Genomic DNA, 18,672 nt, shown 5'->3' with positions numbered 1-18,672 from the left:
TAAAGGAGAAAAATTAGTTGAAATTCAGTGAAATTTTGTTTAAATAAAAATTTTAAATTTTCTAAATATATAAAATATTACACCGCCATCTATGTTTCATAAAAGTAAGCATGATGGCAGCTTATTCTGATTGTTTTGTTTGTGGTTCGTGTTTATAAATTTTTTAGCTCAAATTTTGCAGTTTTGTATGGTTTCCTTATGTGATTGTTATTCTTTACAATGAGTATGAACTTATTAGTAACACGTCTGTATTTTGTCAAGAGTGTTTGATCAAGTTTCGTAGAACTCATTTAGTCTCATATTTTCTAATTATTCAAATTGAAAACAAGTGCTTGACGTAACGAGATGGCTGCAATATTATCTCAAAACAGCTCCACTGGGTTTTGTAAGTATATGTGCATGAAATATTAATGTTTAATAAATTAATTGTTTGAATAAAGTAGTTCTTTATCGTTGTAGTTCTTTGTTCGTATAATTAAAATGCGTATTTTTATAAAAATCATGTTAGGAAGTATGAACTGTTTGATATGGAATTTTATAAGAGAAAAAATAATTTTTATCAGTGATAAATACTTTATTTATGAATGTAATGCAACTGTAAATCAAACATTGAAAAAAAAATACATATGTAGAATTGCTTTCCCTTTTTCTTATCGAAGTGACTTGAAATTTTTTTCAATCAATTAAGTTCTAACTTGCGAAATGTTTTTCAGTCAACGAAGTTCTAACTTACGAAATGTTAAAATTTTTTTTCATTGTTCTTTGCTGATCGTTGTGTTAAATGTTCAGTTTATTTTTTGTTTGAAATGAAATCATTTATAATTCTTATATATTTTATCTTATATATATTGTATCTGTGTTAAAATGTCAAATTTCTTCTTTCATTTTGTTTCCTCAATAAATTTTGAAAATGATAAACGAAACTCAAATAAATGATTGATTTATCGCTTTTGCTCAATCGTATTTAAGAATCAAACTACAACCATAATAAAATGCTGTACTTTGTAGTTGACCAGGGAAAAATCAATGAAAAATGTAAATTGCTAACTTTTTTATTATTTTGTTATTACTATTATTATTTTAACATTAAACAAAGTAGACGTTCACAGGAAATTAAACAAAATAACAAATTAGTTGAATTTCTTAGCATCCGGCTTACTGAAAAGTATCTCAAGTGCTTTATAATACTATTATGAATGGACTTGCTTTAACTATAATTAGTTATGAATAGACCACGGTAAGGGTTAATCTGCTTGGAAATATTTGTGTTTCATGATCTACGCCAAAATAATTGCCATGTCTTGACGACTTTGGGTATAAAATGGTAGGAAGAAGGGGACCAAATTGAAAAGTATAACATAGTCACCTCCAAGCGAACCCCAAAACATTTTTTTTTTTTTTTTGAAATTTGCAAGTTTAAAATCTATTTGGTGCCTTAATGTTTATAATTGTCCGACAGTTCATGATACCAAAATTCATGATATCATTCAGTTCATGATATCCCCATTGGGTTGAATACATTAATTAATTTATATAAAAAATGCTGTCATTAAATTTTTACTAACAGAAGATTTTCGTACCTGTACTAAGAAAAATTGCATAAGATTTCGCTACAACCAGGCAGTGGTTCACAAAAGCTAAACAAAGGAAAAACAATGTAAAGGGGACTATCTTAACAGCTATAATTTGTAGCTGCCTCTAGGAAAATTAAAAATTACTTTTTTAAAAATAATTTTTAGTTACAAATACAAAAGTTTTTTGTTGCTTTAGGGTTTATGGTATTCGCAAATTGGTACTAAAATATTCTTCTAATTAATTTAATTTTATTATATTCCAATGGTTATTTTATTATTTCTTAAATTTTCTAAGAAAATTAGATGTTCAATTTATTTTTATCTGAATCATTCTACATAAATTTTGGTAACAAACAAAGAACAACCCACTTTCAAGAATTGAAATTTTTCTTATAATTCTTATAGAAATTTTAAAAATCTTGAATTGTGATTTATTGCTTATTTATTTTAAAATTTTTTGCTTTACAATACTTTAGATAAAGCTCCTGTATCTAAAGGAATTCTAGGTTGTATGTTTTTAACTTCTTGTGCCCTGAATGTGCCTCTTCTTGCTCACATCAAACAATATGTAGTGTACAATATTCATAACATTTTTCATAAATATGAGGTAAATATCTTATTTATTATTTTACAAAAATTCTAAAATTTTCACTGTTATTAAAAATGAGTTATTACTACAAACTGTTTTTTATGATTTATCACAACGAAAAAAAATTTCACCATTTATATTAATTATAGTTTTTTGTAACAGTTCTCAACTAATGTATTTTAGTGTTATAGGCAAAACGGGCTATAATTCCATGAAATGAGTTAATATTTTTAGCCTATTTGTTGCTCATTTTTAAACAATAATTTTACATTGCTTATGTTATGTAATTTTTCTCTTTAACCATTTGGTGAATTTATTATTATTCTGTTAGTACAATCATTCAGATATTGAAAGAAAAATATTTTTATAAATTTTATGAAAAGAAACATTTTAATTTTTTTTGGATTGTAAATTGGCTTTAAATATTTAAGTTTAAGTTCCTATTGGAAGATTCCTGCATAATTAATATTATGTATTTTTCTCAATATTAAAAATTCTTCAACTGAGTTATCGTATACTCTACATATTTTTAATTATGTAGTATAATATGTTATGTTGGGTAAAGAAATGAAAAAGAACTTATCATTTGTACTTTGAATGCACGACAATGTTTTCTTAATATATCTATATGTAAAACACAATAAAGGGGAAAATGATAATAAAAAGAGAGGGAATAACGAAGAAAAATAAGTGCTATTTACTGCGCATAAACTGCAAGTATATAGAACTCATAAAACAAGTTAAAAGTGTAGCAAAAACATGAAGAAAGCTGTAAAATTTTTTTAAATAAAAAGAAAAAATATTAACAAAAATTTAAAAAAAATTTAATTATCTTTTAAAAAAAAATCTTTACGTCTTTTCCTTTATATTTTTAACTTATATATATATATATATATATATATATATATAGAGAGAGAGAATAATGCTGTTGAATGCAACATAGTGAAGAAGAGAGTGAATTTCAGAATGGGCTAACCTGCAGTAGTGTTCACATTTTTTTGTCACTTTCTTGTAAATTATTATTACTTCTTTAGTTGATATTATCTTCAAATGAATCCTCATCTCTTTCTTGCTGTATATTGTAACCAATAAATAGAAATGACTATAATAGAAATGACAATACTCAATGACCAATAAATAGAATATTGCTTTTTAGATAATACGAATGATTAAAGGATATGGTTTTCTATGATTGCTTAGTCCCCCTTAATAAAATTGATAAACTTGATGCTTTTAAATAGCTGGAATGTTTTAAATCTATCTGCAAGTTTTAAAGTGTTAGGGGAAAAATCATGTAATATTTGTTGCTAGGAAGCAATGACACCACTAATTTATAATGTTAATGTTTTTTTTATTGATTTTTAGTTTTGGACTTTTTTTTCCTGTCTTTTTATGAACATGCAATTTTTTTTATTTACCTAATTTTTTTTTAACTATTATTTTCAAAGTCTCATCTTTAGAAAGTAAAGATTATGCATTAAAAGATCACACAATTAAATTTAATTCACTGTAAAAAGCAATTTCTGAAATGAAACATTATGTGTTTTTTTAGGATGAAACTAAACTAATATTTTGTTTGTAGCCAACACCAATATGATAGTTTATTTTAAAACAGAAAGTCTTAAGCAGTAGTGTTTCTAAGATTGGTTCTAATTTTTTATGTACTTTCATTTTTTTATGTTTATGAAGAGGGAATGTTACTGTATATTTTTTATTCATATCTAATGCACAATAAAAAGTTCAATTTTGATAAATTAAAAAGAAAGTGACTTTGCTTTATTATCTAAATTTTGTTAATATCTTTTCTGTTGTGATATTTTAAATTACAAAATTGATACTACAGTTTCGTGATATAAGCTTCAAGTAAATATCCTTTTCTTATCAGTTTAATAATAAATACTGTAAAAATGTTCTACAAAAATGAGTGCATAGAATGTGAAATTTATCTTAAAATGCTTTCCACATTAGACAGAAGTAATAAGACTTTAAAAAGTATTTAAAATTTCAAGTATATTTTCTAATGTTACCCAAAACACCTTCAACTTAAAAAACGTAATTTAACTAATAAATATTTTTATTACATTATCAAATTTGCTTACTTTACATAAACTTTTTCAGTGATATGAAAACACTTAATAAATTTTCTCTTTCAGATTTGGAGAGTTGTTTCATCTAAACTAACATTTCTTGAAACTAAAGATTTAGTATGTGGATGTTTGCTTATTTATTATTTCAGAATATTTGAACGGAGATATGGTTCCCATAAATTTTCAGTGAGTTTATTATTTCTAGTCCTTTAAAGATTGTTAATTTCATTTTCCTACTATTGAATTTTTTTTAATGATTATATATATATATATCTATTTTATATTTTATTTTAGTCATACTTGATGGCTGCTTGTACAGTATCAACTCTTCTTGAATTAATATTTGTATTTTTTCTTAATAAGTTTGATGCACAAATTACTTATCTCCCTACAGGACCGTAAGTTGCAATATATTTCCTCTTTAAATCTAATTATTTAAGAAAAAAAATGATTTATTGTTTTTAATTGCACAGTTGTTAAGACACTGAGCTATTATTGTATACTGAGTATCAGGGCACCTGGAAAGTCATTGAAATTCAATAATTTCAACCTTGATCAAAAATTGTCATGGAAAGTCATGATTTTCAGTGATAAATGCTAAAAAACCATTGGACTACCAGTTCTTCATGGATTTGAGGTATTGGAGCCCTTAATCATGTCAGGCGATTTGAAAATCTCACATCACAATTTGTATTTACTTGATTTGAAAATAACACATCGTGATCTGCATTAGAGTGGTTTAAAAATACCTCACTACTATCTGCATGTGTGTGATTTAAAAATCAAACATCGTGAGCCAATGTTGCTCCCACAGTAAGGACGGATAGTATAGAGAATGAAAGTACATTCGAACCCAGAACCACTCTGATGCAATTCTAGTCCCTTGGCCCCTACACTGTCTGGTCGGCTGTCTCTGAAATGTATTAAATTATATTTTTATTACATTTTTAAAAAAATACAATTAAATTTGTTGACATTAAAATCAATGTGCTTTTAATTTTGTTTGTATATACCATAAATGCATAACCAGTTTTGGTTAACGAACCACAAAAATAAGGAACGTTATATTGAGAGCCAAAAATAACTTAAGTCTGTAATCGTAAAAATTCAAGATATATTTAGATTGTAGTTAAAACTACATTATCTGAAATACACTTGCATAACTAAATTTTTCATGTAATAAAGATGATGTAAATCTAATAAATATATTTTCTCTTATTATCTTAATTATTCTACTCATAGTTGGATGATTAAAAAGCAAACAAATGACAAATAAAAATTTAAAAAAGGGAAGAAACAAAATTTCATTTACCTCAAAAGTTATCTTTTACTATTATTTAGTTAGGAAATGAAATTTGTTACTTTTCCTGATGTAGTATCAGATTAACGGAATTATAATCTTAAAATCATATGCTTTATTGTTTATTTTCCAAATAAGGAATCTCACCCATTTATTTGTAAAAATTCATAATAAATTAACTTTTACTGTTAACACTGAGCCAGCGCCATTAACAGAACTTTCAAAATTAAATGGTTACAAACTGGAACTATCAGAAAGAACCGAAATAAATCAGTAACTTGCAGTACAAAGTACAGTCTTCAAAAGATTTTGTATATTACTTTTGTTTCATATTTCAATATTTTTTCCATACTTTTATTAGTATTTCAGACAGTTCAGGTGACAATTTTAGCTTGCAGGTCATAGGTTCCTGGTATATATGCAACATTATATTCAGTTTATTAAAATGAACAACTCGCACAGTTCAATTTATTTAAGTTAGAAATATAGTTAATAATTTTAAAATTACAATCTATAGTTTAAGATATACTAACTGAAGGAGTGTTCTATTCTGAATTTGAGTAATTATCTTTAAAGTTTACATGCTGACAAAAGGCAGTAAAAATCCTTAAATACATTTACTACTTTCATTTACTGAGATTTGCAAAATTTAGAGACTTGAGAAATGAAATAAGTCAGTTTTGTAAAAGTAAGACCTTTTCCTACCAAAAGTCCAAATTTCTGTTTAAAATGTAACTTAGAATCTTCATTCAATTAAAAAAAAAAATTTGTAAATTTATTTGTGTAAATTTATTTTTTTTTTGTAACGTGAAAAATTATTTAGTATTATTTCTTTTCTATTTGTTGTTATATTTTACTGTAATATGTAAAAGTTGCATTAATTGTTTCCTTTTTTAGGTACAGTTTAATATTTCCTTTATTTGCTAATTATTTTATGGACATTCCTCGAGTTGCTCAAACTTATATACTGGGCATTCCAGTTACTGGAAAAACTTTAACTTACTTAGTGGGACTTCAGGTAAATTAAGTTTTATATTTAATGATCTGCATAAGTAAATTTTATGTTCATAGTCCTATTTTCATTTAGGCAAGCTTTGAATTCACAAATTTTTCTGATATTATTAGAAAACATGAATTTCACTTTTGCTATTCCAATAACAGAAAGAATATCTAGTAGGCAAATTCATTTCTCACTAACCTGGTCTCCATAGAATAAAGCTAGTAAAATGTAAACCTGGTATTTTGTCTAAAATGTTAAAGGTATTCTGAATTTTCAATATTATAAAATTTGTAGAATCTCCTAATTGGTGATTTAGGCGTTTGAATGTATTTGGTAATTTAAAGATGTGTTTAGTAATTAGAAGCTAAAAAAAAAAAAAACAAGTTTTTATTTTGTGGTTCTGTATAAAAATATTTAGTTTTACAAGCAGACAACTTAAATGTATATTTTAGGATGTATACTAATTATTGAACTTATTTATACAAAGAACTGCTCAATGTTTCATTTTCAAGATCAAGTAGCTCTTAAAAATCCTATTTCTTCTCCTTAAAATGGCGCATGATAAGTGCACATTTAAGTACTAATTTTTTTGACAAGCTTACGTCATATCGATTCCATCTTCTTTCAGCAGTTATTGCTATGGATTTCCAAGTAGTTTATTTCAATTGTAAAATTTTTAATAAGAAATTAATTTGACTCACTTGATTTATGACAATTTCATTTCAAAGTCAGATGGTTCTTGATAGTTTTCTGGCAATAACGCTACAGGTTTCCACATGACTTTTAAAACCTCGATTTTTTTGTTGTTGTATATATTGCTTTGGGTAGCTTCATTTGCGACGTGCCTATTGTTAATTTACTTGATCTTGTCATTGCTATTTTGACAGTTATGTCCATCTATATTTGACTCATCACTTTTTGATGTATCCAACAATTTATCATTAATTCTTGTGACTTTGTTTATCGTTTTATTTATAGTATCGCTACAGGTTTCCTCAAGATTTTTAAAATCCTATTTTTTTATTACATTATTTATGATGGGATGCTCAAATTTTTAAAGCGACGAATTTGTCATTCGTGTATGTAATCTTTATATTTGTTAATTAGTATTGTCATACTGGTATGAACTCTGATAACAGTAAAAAAAAAAGTTTTATTATTAGATTTATCTTTATTATACAAAAAGAAGTATAGTGGTATTGTTAATGTGGAGTATAATGATAAGGATTGTGTTAAAATTTACTTGAAATATCTGAGTACATGTCAAGTAAAGACAAATATCCGGTTTACATAACCGATCACATCATGGAAAAAATCTTCATGCTTAGAAAAGCTTGAAATATTTTAATAAAATATTATTTAGTATTACCTTTATGATTAATGTGATTTATTTTAGCTTATGCAGGCTACTTTAATTACTTGAATATTATTATTAAACAAACATACAAATATGTTTAGAAAAAAAAAGTGTTATTAATTAATTAGTGTCATCCAAGGAGTAACATCTAGTGTTCCAAAGTACAAGACCTTTTGTAACTTGGACCATTTTTTTTTTACTTTAAAAAATAATTTTTTTCTGAAGAGCATGATAGAAATTGTTCATAAAATTACATTAATAGAAAACTGTATATTGCATTACCCGCAAAAGTTTGAAGTTTTTAAATTATTACTTTTTACATTGAAAAAAAAAATTAAGATTAATTCTGGGTACAATGCTCTCTCTTTTGTAATGATATTAGTGTTGGGTTCAGTATAACTTTTTTTAATCCTTAATTACTAAATTAAGCATATTAAAGCTAAAATTAAGCATATTTTATATTTCCCAAATTATTAAATATTTTATTTTTATGCACTGCAACTTCAATATTTGTTATTGTGATTTACATATCATGCATATTTTGTCAATTTCAATTTTCTTCTTCTTTTTTTTAAATAATCTTTTTGAGTTGGAATATATTGTTATAACTCATTTCTATTTTTACTTCAATCTTTTCCACACTAAAATTGGTTGTTAAATTCTATAAAACAGTTTCATTCTTATTGTAACTATTTCTATGTATGTGTTTATAAAGTATGTCATTATTAGAGAAGTAAATAACATCATAGCTCTTTTCATTTCATTTCAGATAATGAGTAGTAATAAAGAATCCATGATTTCCGGTTTTTGTTCCTTAGTAAGTTTAAGATTATGTTCTGTTTCTTAAACATTGAAAATTTTTATTTGTTATATTTAATAAAGAAATAAATTAGTCTATTAAATTGTGAGTAAATTAGATTATCCAGTATTAACTTTTTTTTTATAAATTAGGTAATATATACTCTTAAATTTAATTTTTTTAAAATTAATTGCCTCATTAACACATTTCAATCTTTTAGCTTGCTGGAGTCATCTGTAGGAATAATTTCCTGCATGTTGTAGATGTTATCAAAGTTCCAAAATTTATAGCAAAGTTTTTTAGTGTATGCCTTGGTTGGATACTTGATTCCTCACCACCATCTGATAATTCAGTTCCAATGGGTGCCACTTTAGAAATTCAAAGGCAACAACAGTTGGAGATGATGGAACAGCAATTATTGCTTTCCAGAGCTCGGGAAACTCGAGATAGGGGCAATACAGGGGTAATTTATTTCTATAGCTTTTAATTGTCCTTTATTTAGTAACCATTTTTGCATTAGAATGTATTTACTATTATGTTTTTGTTTAAAATTAATTTGTAAAAAAGTTTAGATAGCACAATCATCAATGGGAATTCCCATTGATGTTTAAATGACATCAATGGGAAGGCAAATAAACATTTGTCCTTATTATGGGGAATTCATTAATTCTTTTCTTTTTTCAATGCTTAAAGAGTGAAGAATTATCAAGATTTCTTGTTTCCCATTGTGGTGTTTTAAAGGAGTACACAGGGGAACAGCATACCCCTGCTAGTTTTTCAAAGAAATCCCATTTTTTTTGGGTCAAGTTTGGCTGTTTTTTTATTAACTATGAGGCTTCGCCCCCTGCTCGCTGGCGCTCGCCAACCCCCGGAACTGCTTTTGCAGTTCATTTCGGTTTGCTTCACAATCCGATGCTCGCTTTGCTCGCTCATTGGATACGTTCCGAAAACTTTTAACTGTAGAAAATTCTAAACCTGTGCATTTCAATATTAATTTGAAATTGCAAACAGTTCGCATATTTTTCTTAATCACACTAATTTAAATTTCAGTTGTTGAGAAAAGTAACTGTTGTAAGTTTTGTTTTAAAGTTTTTCCCACCAAAGGACTAAAACCATGTGTTGTAAAACAATATGAAATAGTACTGAAAGCCGGATGTAAAGTATTGGCTTCGATGAAGATAATTTTGTGAGAATTTTTTTGATAATTTGGTGAGAATTCAACCGATTAGACATATGATATGCTCACTACGTTCTCTTGCGCGCCGAAGCCTATAAATTAAAACATATTAGCGTTTTATATAATATAGATCAGCCATATGATGCTCACTTCGTGCTCTTGCGCGCCGAAGCCTATCAGTTAAAAATGAAATCTGTTGCCAACGCGAGAAAATAAATATCATCCGTTTTATTGATACATACGTATTAGCGTTTTATATAATATAGATAGATAGATGATTCTCACTACGTGCTCTTGCGCGCCGAAGCCTATCAATTAAAACGTATTAGCGTTTTATGTAACATGGATTAGCCATATGATGCTCACTACGTGCTCTTGCGCGCCGAAGCCAATCAATTAAAAATGAAAACTGTTGCCAACGCGAGAACAAAAATATCATCGGTTTTATTGATACATACGTACGTATTAGCGTTTTATATAATATGGATAGATAGATTAGCCATATGATGCTCACTACATGCTCTTGCGCGCCGAAGCCTATCAATTAAAAATGAAAACTGTTGCCAACGCGAGGAAAGAAATATCATCGGTTTTATTGATACATACCTATTAGCGTTTTATGTAATATAGATTGTAATTTTTTATTCTTTTAAATTTGATTAAAAGGTAAAAGTTCTATGTGTAGTAATTCTAACTGAACAATATGATCACACTCTGAAAAATTTAAAAATGTATCATTAGTTTTATTTGCTTTAATTTACTTTAGTTTTATTAATTCAGTTGTTACACGGATATTTAATATATAAATATTTTCCGACAATTGAAATCAGTTAAAACATTTTGCTCCTTCAATCTTTATCTAGCAGTTTTTAAATTTTTTCTGGAAAGTAGCTAACTTGTTGTATTGCTGCGGGTGTATATGACTTGAAACACTAAATCCAGCCGCATAGGTGAAAACAACTTTTTAAAGAAAAATGTTTGGAAATTTATCTTTAAATTCTAAATAGATTTAAAATGAATACATACGTATAGTAGTTGTTTTTTGTTATAACCATATTTTATTTAGCATTAAATTATGTTATGAATTCAAATAAAGTGACCAAAACCTTACTTTAAAGTGGTAATGATTAAGAGAATTTTAAATTAAATGCAGTTAAAAACCAAAATATCTATTATAGTTCAAAGTTTTTTTTTTTAATTCTTTTTTTTTCATAAAAAGAAATACCTAGTATTTTTCCACTGAAAAATTTGTCATGTTCACGTGTTCTAACTATTTTATTTGCAATTTTTGATAAAAGAAAATAATGTGGACTAGTGGGCTGCGCCCCCTGTTCGCTAACGCTCACCAACCCCCAGAAATTGCTATGCAATCTTATATGGTTTGTTTTGCAAACCAAGCTCGCTTCGCTCGATACTAACTTTGGTACATTGCAAATGCACAAAATTCTGAGAATTCAAGACAATCATTCAAATCCATATAACAACTTTTTTTTTAAAAAAAAAATTACATCTTTTTAGTAAATTCTGAATCATTAAAATAAATTTGAATTCAATGAATAACTAATAACAATAATAAAACAAATTAGTGATATAAATAAAAAATCGTCAAATAAATTCGTAATATATAAATTCGTGAAAAAAAGCGCTTTCGACAAAATATTAAAATAGAGATCTATCGACAAAGACTACTCACTTCTGTCTAGCTTAATAGTATGAGATTGCCGCAGCTGATAGGGTGAATTTCGGAAGAGATCACATTCGGTGAGAATGCTCTCTCTGGTTATTTCAGTTTCCATTTTTAAAAGCGCTATATGTTGAGCCACCTCATCTAGATTTGGCATGTGACATTTTTAGCGGCAATCATTGGTTGATTTTCCAGCGTTGCCATTCGGGGAGTTGTAATGAGGCTTTTTTTTGACGCCGTGTAAGAGAAATATATATATAGATTGTTTTACCTTTTAAATTTTATTTAAAATACATAATTTTCCTCTTCCGCTCTCAGTGTTTTTAAAAATGTAGTTGCTAATCAGTTTATTTAAGTTAAATTTTGTGAATTTGTAAAGTTAAATTTTGATTGCTCAGGATTATTATAATTAAACTTAGTTTTTATGAAAGAAATTTAACATGTTTTCTTTGTTGATGTATTCATAATTTTTTTTCTAGCGCCCCCATAATAGACAGCAAATGGCTCAGGGTTATGCTGAACGACTGGTACCTCCTAACAATGAAGGAGGTTTATTTGGTAGTTTTCATAACCAGAATATATGGAATAACGCATTTAATCCCACTTCTTTACTCAGAAGAAATTCACAGCCTGATGAAGATGATCCAGCTGGTAAACTGTTTTTTCATTAAATGATTATCCCTTTACACCTATGTAACCTTTAACAATAATTAACATATATTTAATTATTTTTAAAACCTGCACAAACTATCTATTTTTACTGATTTTGGATATGGCTGATTTTGCTAATTAACCCTTCAAGTATAACTCTACTGAAATTTCTTTACCATGCATTAATATAAGGGAGGGGGACCAGTTTCACATATGCAGGAAAGCCTGCAGCTTAAAGTTTTGGAAAAGCTGAGAAAGGGTTCCAGAGGTTAAAAAGGCTCTGCACAATTGCTTATTAAATTAAATAATGATTATACTTAAATTTAAAATAATGTACAGTTGATGCTTGATATAACAACCCTCGTTGTTTGGGAGGAAATGGATGTTAAAATGTGAAGTCATTATACAGTGAGGGCACAAAAAAGCTGAACTTTAACTTATAGCTAAAAAAATATTTGACCAATTTTCATAAAGCACTGCTTTGTTTTAATAAGAATTTAGTAACTAATAGAAAAATTTATAACAATGCAACTTTTTTTTATATTAATAGACACATAAAAGTACCTGTTAAAATAATATTTTATTGCTGAAAAATGCATTAAAATTAATATGCTAGATCAGGATTGCTAATTTTGATAAATTACTATGAAGATTACTATGAAGTATTACTAGAAATTACTATTACAAGATTACTATGAAGACCATGCATGTTTTAACTCAATTGCACAAGGGAACTGACATTTTAAATAAATAGTGAATACAATTTTCAAACAAGTGTGATTGATAAATTTATTGCATTTGAAAGAAAGCTACTACACATCCTTGTGCCTCAATGTTTACCTACCCCTTCAGAGCTCAAATTTTGATTATGTGATATAGTGACAATTATTATTTTAATTATTTCCAAGTAACTGTACATATTATATGGTTTCAAGTAAAAGTAGTATTTTTTTGTATAATGTTTTAAGTAATAGTAGTATTTTTCGCATAAGGTTTCAAGTAATATAATTTTTTATAGGCTTCAAGTCATTTTTTTTCTAAGATTTCAAGCAATAGTTTTTTTTTCATGAGGTTTCAAGCATTAGTTTGTTTTATGGGTTTTATTCAAGGTATAGTTAGTGTCAGGAGTAGTAGTTAGATGTCTGGCAAAGGGCCAGTGAAAAAAAAATTGTTTGTAACTTGTCTCTTTGGCTATGACTTGATATATGCCTTATGCTGTGCATTGGAGCGGGGTCATGCACTGGCGTTGTTGTTGTCTTGTTTTGCTGGTAAAAGATTCTAGGAGTTTTACAATTATTGTGTACTAACATCAGAAAAATAATAACTTATAAATAATGGTTTAAATGACTTTTTTGAATTTTTTTAAGTCAAATAATAAAGTTTTAGTTCCTATATTCTAATGAATAGATTAGTTCGGACATTTAAATAACATTGTATCTATGGATTATCAAACATGAGTCATTAAAATCGAAGAGTTGTGTAATGAGGGGTCGTACTGAAGAGTATAGGATTTATTTTATAAAGAAAATTTATTATATTTTACCATCTTTTTTAAAAAATTATAAACATTTGCATTTAGTTACATGAAGGTGTTACATTTTAAATTTATATCAAGTAGTTGAAGAAAATTGATAAATAAATATTTTGTGCATTAGATTTTTAGTTCTATTTATAAAAATATGCAACTATACTTATATTGAAACACAATTGTTAAAGGAATATTTCGTGCATTAGATTTTTAGTTCTATTTATAAAAATATGCAACTATACTAATATTGAAAAACAATTGTTAAAGGAATATTTCGTGCATTAGATTTTTAGTTCTATTTATAAAAATATGCAACTATACTTACATTGAAACAAAATTGGTAAAGGACAAATGTAACAAATAGTAAATAAGATGGCAGTTTTATAAATAAAGAAATATAATTTTTTGTAGTTGCATAAAACTGTCTTATTTATTTGTAAAACATATTCTTATACAAGAAATATGGTGTATAACTAAGTAAATCATTCATTAAATCCGGCTTGTTTAGTTTTAAAATCCTATCTGTAATAATGCTTTTAACCAGTGAAAAAAAATAACATAATCACATAATTCTGAATTGTGTTATAAAATGTTTTTCAAAGCTCCATTACAAATTACATGATAAATGAATAAATGCATTGAATTGCTCTCTAAGCTTGCGTATGATGTAGTTCTATAAACGAAGAAAGCTGCTTATGTGTCATATAACATAGTTGCCATCTTTCCATTATTTTGTTTTTTATTTCACCTCGAGAAAAGGAAAGAAAAAAAAGAACTCTGAGCATGGATTTATATAAAATTTTTGTGTTTATGAAATTTCACTGCAGTTAGAATTTAATATAATTAAAATTTTAAATTTAGTTTTCTGTAATTTGTTATTTTCTGGTTTATCAATTTGCAAGACGGAATCTTAAGAATCTTAATCCCATTCTTATCTTAAATTCCTCTTAATTCCATTATACACTTAGAAGAATCTTAAATTCCATTATACACAGAAATATCTAAATTTTTGATTTTCTAATTTTGAAACTGTTTTTGTGTTTTTTCGTAATGTTAAAATCTTTATTTTCAGAAGAACTCGCAGTTTTTATAATTATTCTGTTTTTTTCTTTTTCTTAAACATGTATTTCACTTTTTTTAAACAGGTTTTTATTGTGGTGGAAATTTTTTATTTTACATATTTCTAATGTATAATTTCAAATATGTTTCCAACATGTTCTTAAGGCAATTCTTTATTTATATATTTTTAGACTTTTTGTCAGAAATATCATGCACACGAAGGGTCAAAAATTAATATTCAGTCCAGGAAAAAACAAAAATGCTCTCATAATCTTAAGAACCATTGGTGAATAGGCAGAACTAGAAAAGTCAAAACCTGTTTTTATATATATATATATATATATATATATATATATATATATATATTTTTGTTGTTGAAGGAAACAAGAAGTAGTTGAAAGATGATTACAAAATACTAATTAGACAATCAAACTGTTTTTGATGTTTTAAGCCTTAATAAGAGAATTGCTTTTCTATGCAGTGCTTGATCATATTTTAATGGCATTTCTTACTTCCCTCAAATATTAGTAGGCAACCAAATGATTTGAATTCTTTTACTTTTACTAAAATACATATTAAGGTTGGTTAATGAAGAACTCCCTACATGTTAATTTGTTTAATTCAATGTTTCTCCACAATTAAAGATTTATATCTTTTATAGATACTGAAATGGCTAATGGTATAAACCAGAATCATATAGATGCTTCTAGTCCTGTGCAAGAAGATCAGGTAAATATATTTGATACTTATTCTAGATTTGCTTATTTCAAAAGTACCTGATATTATGATGCTTCTTTTATAATTTAATAATCGTAGTAGATTGGTTTTCTTCTTGTTATAATTGAACAAAAATTATATTAAGGTTTATATACATGATAGGTAATACATAATAGCTGATACATAATAGGTAATACTTTTATTAAGAGAATATATTTATGCGCACACACACAATGGAACCTTATTAACTCAAAATTGCTTAACATAAAATATTGCTTTACATGAAACACTTGTTGGGTCCAATGAGTCAACTTTCAATTAGTACAGTACAGAACCCGTTATCTGGAAATCAAAAAACCGGAAAACCAAAAAACCGGAACGAAATTCGATAAATTTTCCGCCATTTTTTAAAAAAAATTTTTTTCTTAAGATTTTAGGATTTTTCTTTCTTTTTTGAAAGATGCTTACCTTACCATGATTTTGGAAATAATCATTAATGAATTACTTCATCGTTTTTTCTTCTTTTTAAGATTATTTCCAAATATATTTTTTTTTAGTTGGGTTTAACAATAAAGAAACGGCTTTTTGTAGCGATTCAGAAAACCGGAAAAATCAGTTATCCGGAATAGCGAAGGTCCCGATCGTTACGGATAATCGGTTCCCTACTGTATTGTATTTTGCAGGCTTAACTAAAATTTTCAAGCTTATTATTATTATAACATAAATGGAAATTGGAAATGTAGATGTAAGCATAGATAATAAGTATCTGATTAAAATGATTGAAAAATCATATAAAGACTATTTCAGCTCGAAATAAAATGCATAAATTGTTGGTATGTACATTATATCTTTCATTCGTTATTTTTAATAAAATAGTTAAAAATTTAGTAAAAATTTTTAAGCTTATTTTGTATGGTACACAATTAATTGTATTGTTTACATACATCAACGTCTAATTAGTACATAATGTGTATTGTTAGTAGGTAATAAATTGTTTTTCTGATGTATCAGATAAGATTAAATTCAGTTAATGTTAAATAATTATGATAGTTCCTCCAATTTCGCATTAACAAGGTTCAACTGTATTGGGTTTTTTCGAATATATCAGAATCATCAAGGCATATAATAATTATTTTTATTCCTTGTAAGGCTTTTCATTAAAGTCTTTACTGCTGACAGCCAATGTGGGTCAATTTTAATATTAGTTTCATGGATCATTTAAGGAGTTTTAATTGAGAACTGATTCTTTAGTTTGGGCATGAATTGACTTACTTAAATTGCAGAAAATAAGATGTTAGATTTAATTTATAGGAGTGTGTAAGATTACCACAATGGAATTGTGGCAAATAGCCGTTAGTCATTTTATTCTGGAAGAAATCTAATTATGTATGTTGACGATTGCTTTATATTGATTTCTTTAAAATGAAATGTTATATTCCAGCTCACAGCTATGTCGTGACATTCATTAACACTTAGATTTGAAATTCTTTTAATTCTCTATCTCACTAGCAATATTTCTGATGAAATATGGCTGTGCTTAGTGAAGCTCTTGTGCAGAATTTGTTGATTTCTTCCTGGAAAAGTCAATGAGTTTTATTTTTGAAATTGACTGGGAACTCTGATATATTCAATGTGCAATAAACATGAATGAATATTTATAAAAAGTAATTATGAATAATTTTCAAAAATGAGCAATTTTTTCCCCTCTTTGCTTTCTTTCTCTTGTAATAATATAAAAAACTGTAGTTTACTATGTAATAACATTAGTATATTTTTGAACTATGCTAATTTACTATGAACTATTATATTACTATGATTATTACTATTATTACTATGAACTATGCTAATTTACTGTTTTATAGGTGAAAACTCTTGTGGAGATGGGATTTGAAAGGGAGAATGTTATCCGTGCCCTCCAATTATCAAACAATGACTTAAACATGGCGACTGTGATTCTTCTGAATGAAAGCTGAGAAACATGATTCTTGTAATTCTGTAAATAATTGAATTGAACTTGAGCTAGATAAACTGAAGCGAGTTACTTTTTAAATAAACCAAAAACAAGATAACTTGTACAGTTTAGTTCTGGATACTTTATAATTAGTGATATGTTATAATAACCACTCTTTAGGACAAAAAACTCTTAAAGCTCTGAGATTTCTTCAGTTTTGAGCTGGAAATGGATTTATTCTGCCTGATGAAGTATATTCCACTGCTGTTTTAAAAGAGTGATGTTTTAAATTTATTTCAGCTAGAGAGTTTATTCTTTTAACCCTTAAACTCCTCATTCTTTTTTTGAATTTTGTTTTGAGTTTTTATATCAAGGGCTTTCAGTTAATTGCAAAATTTTATTTAAAGGAGAACACCATAGTGATAGCCTAAAAAAAAAGAGTGTGTTTTTCTTCATGAATTTAAGGATGTCATATTAAATCAAAACATATAGCTTCTTATATTTTTTTAAAACTAAATTTGAAATAGTCAATAAAATAAAATATTTAAAATTTAATTCTCTTCTGGTAGTTAAAGCAAGAAAATGTATCTGAAAACAGAAACATAATTTTACCGATTATTATCTTTTAATTTATGTTGCAGATAGGATTTATTTTTACTATTTTTTTACTTACATATTTAAAACAATTGGAGGTTATTATGAACAAAAAATACTTTGAAAGTCAGAGTTTAACAATTATTCAGTCTGAAAACTATTTTTATACAATTTTGAAAATTTCTATGTGTAATGGCAGTTATATTATTTATGTATATGCTATGAAACCATCTAGTGAATACAATGAAAATTGAGTTACTGTGGCTGCAAGTATAAAAATTATAAAACACTGCTTTGAGAAAATGCCAGTTAAAGTTTATGTAAACTTATTTCAGCCATACTGACGTCAATGTAAAACGTGACCTGCCTTTCTTATTAATATGAGTTATTATTTTTACTTTTGAGACAAAGACCATCAAAATATGCAAAGTTATTTTTTATTTTAATTTTCACTGTGGTGTTCTCCATATATTGTAAATATTTTTTTCTTATTTCAAAGGGTTATGTGTAATTTAAATATGTTGAAGCACTTATGAAATATAATGATTGTTTTTTTAAGCATTAATGTTGATTTACTCACATGGCTGTAGTATTAACGACCATTA

General features: G+C 26.7%; 1 protein-coding gene across 1 annotated transcript; it reads left to right on the top strand.

Moving 5' to 3' along the window:
- Positions 1-123: 123 nt before the first annotated feature.
- LOC107455821 (ubiquitin-associated domain-containing protein 2) lies at positions 124-17,591 on the top strand. Its single transcript, XM_016073533.5, has 10 exons — positions 124-385; positions 2,051-2,181; positions 4,317-4,436; positions 4,545-4,648; positions 6,448-6,568; positions 8,677-8,724; positions 8,927-9,169; positions 12,047-12,218; positions 15,467-15,534; positions 17,385-17,591. Exons 1-10 carry the CDS (start codon positions 346-348, stop codon positions 17,493-17,495), a joined length of 1,158 nt encoding a protein of 385 aa, XP_015929019.2. The 5' UTR covers positions 124-345; the 3' UTR covers positions 17,496-17,591.
- The last annotated feature ends 1,081 nt before the right edge of the window (positions 17,592-18,672 follow it).

Source organism: Parasteatoda tepidariorum, chromosome 8 (genome assembly GCF_982258835.1).
Source record: "Parasteatoda tepidariorum strain Cologne lab strain chromosome 8, Ptep-v5.0, whole genome shotgun sequence".
Lineage (NCBI taxonomy): Eukaryota > Metazoa > Arthropoda > Arachnida > Araneae > Theridiidae > Parasteatoda > Parasteatoda tepidariorum.
Note: the sequence above shows the minus strand (reverse complement) of the source record. Positions and strands in the feature narration are given on the sequence as shown.

Excerpts from the sequence above, each read along its gene's own strand:
- LOC107455821 (XM_016073533.5), top strand. The coding sequence starts at position 346 with ATGGCTGCAATATTATCTCAAAACAGCTCCACTGGGTTTT. Across the intron at positions 6,569-8,676 it reads CTTACTTAGTGGGACTTCAG|ATAATGAGTAGTAATAAAGA; the intron begins GTAAATTAAGTT and ends ATTTCATTTCAG. Across the intron at positions 15,535-17,384 it reads GTCCTGTGCAAGAAGATCAG|GTGAAAACTCTTGTGGAGAT; the intron begins GTAAATATATTT and ends ACTGTTTTATAG.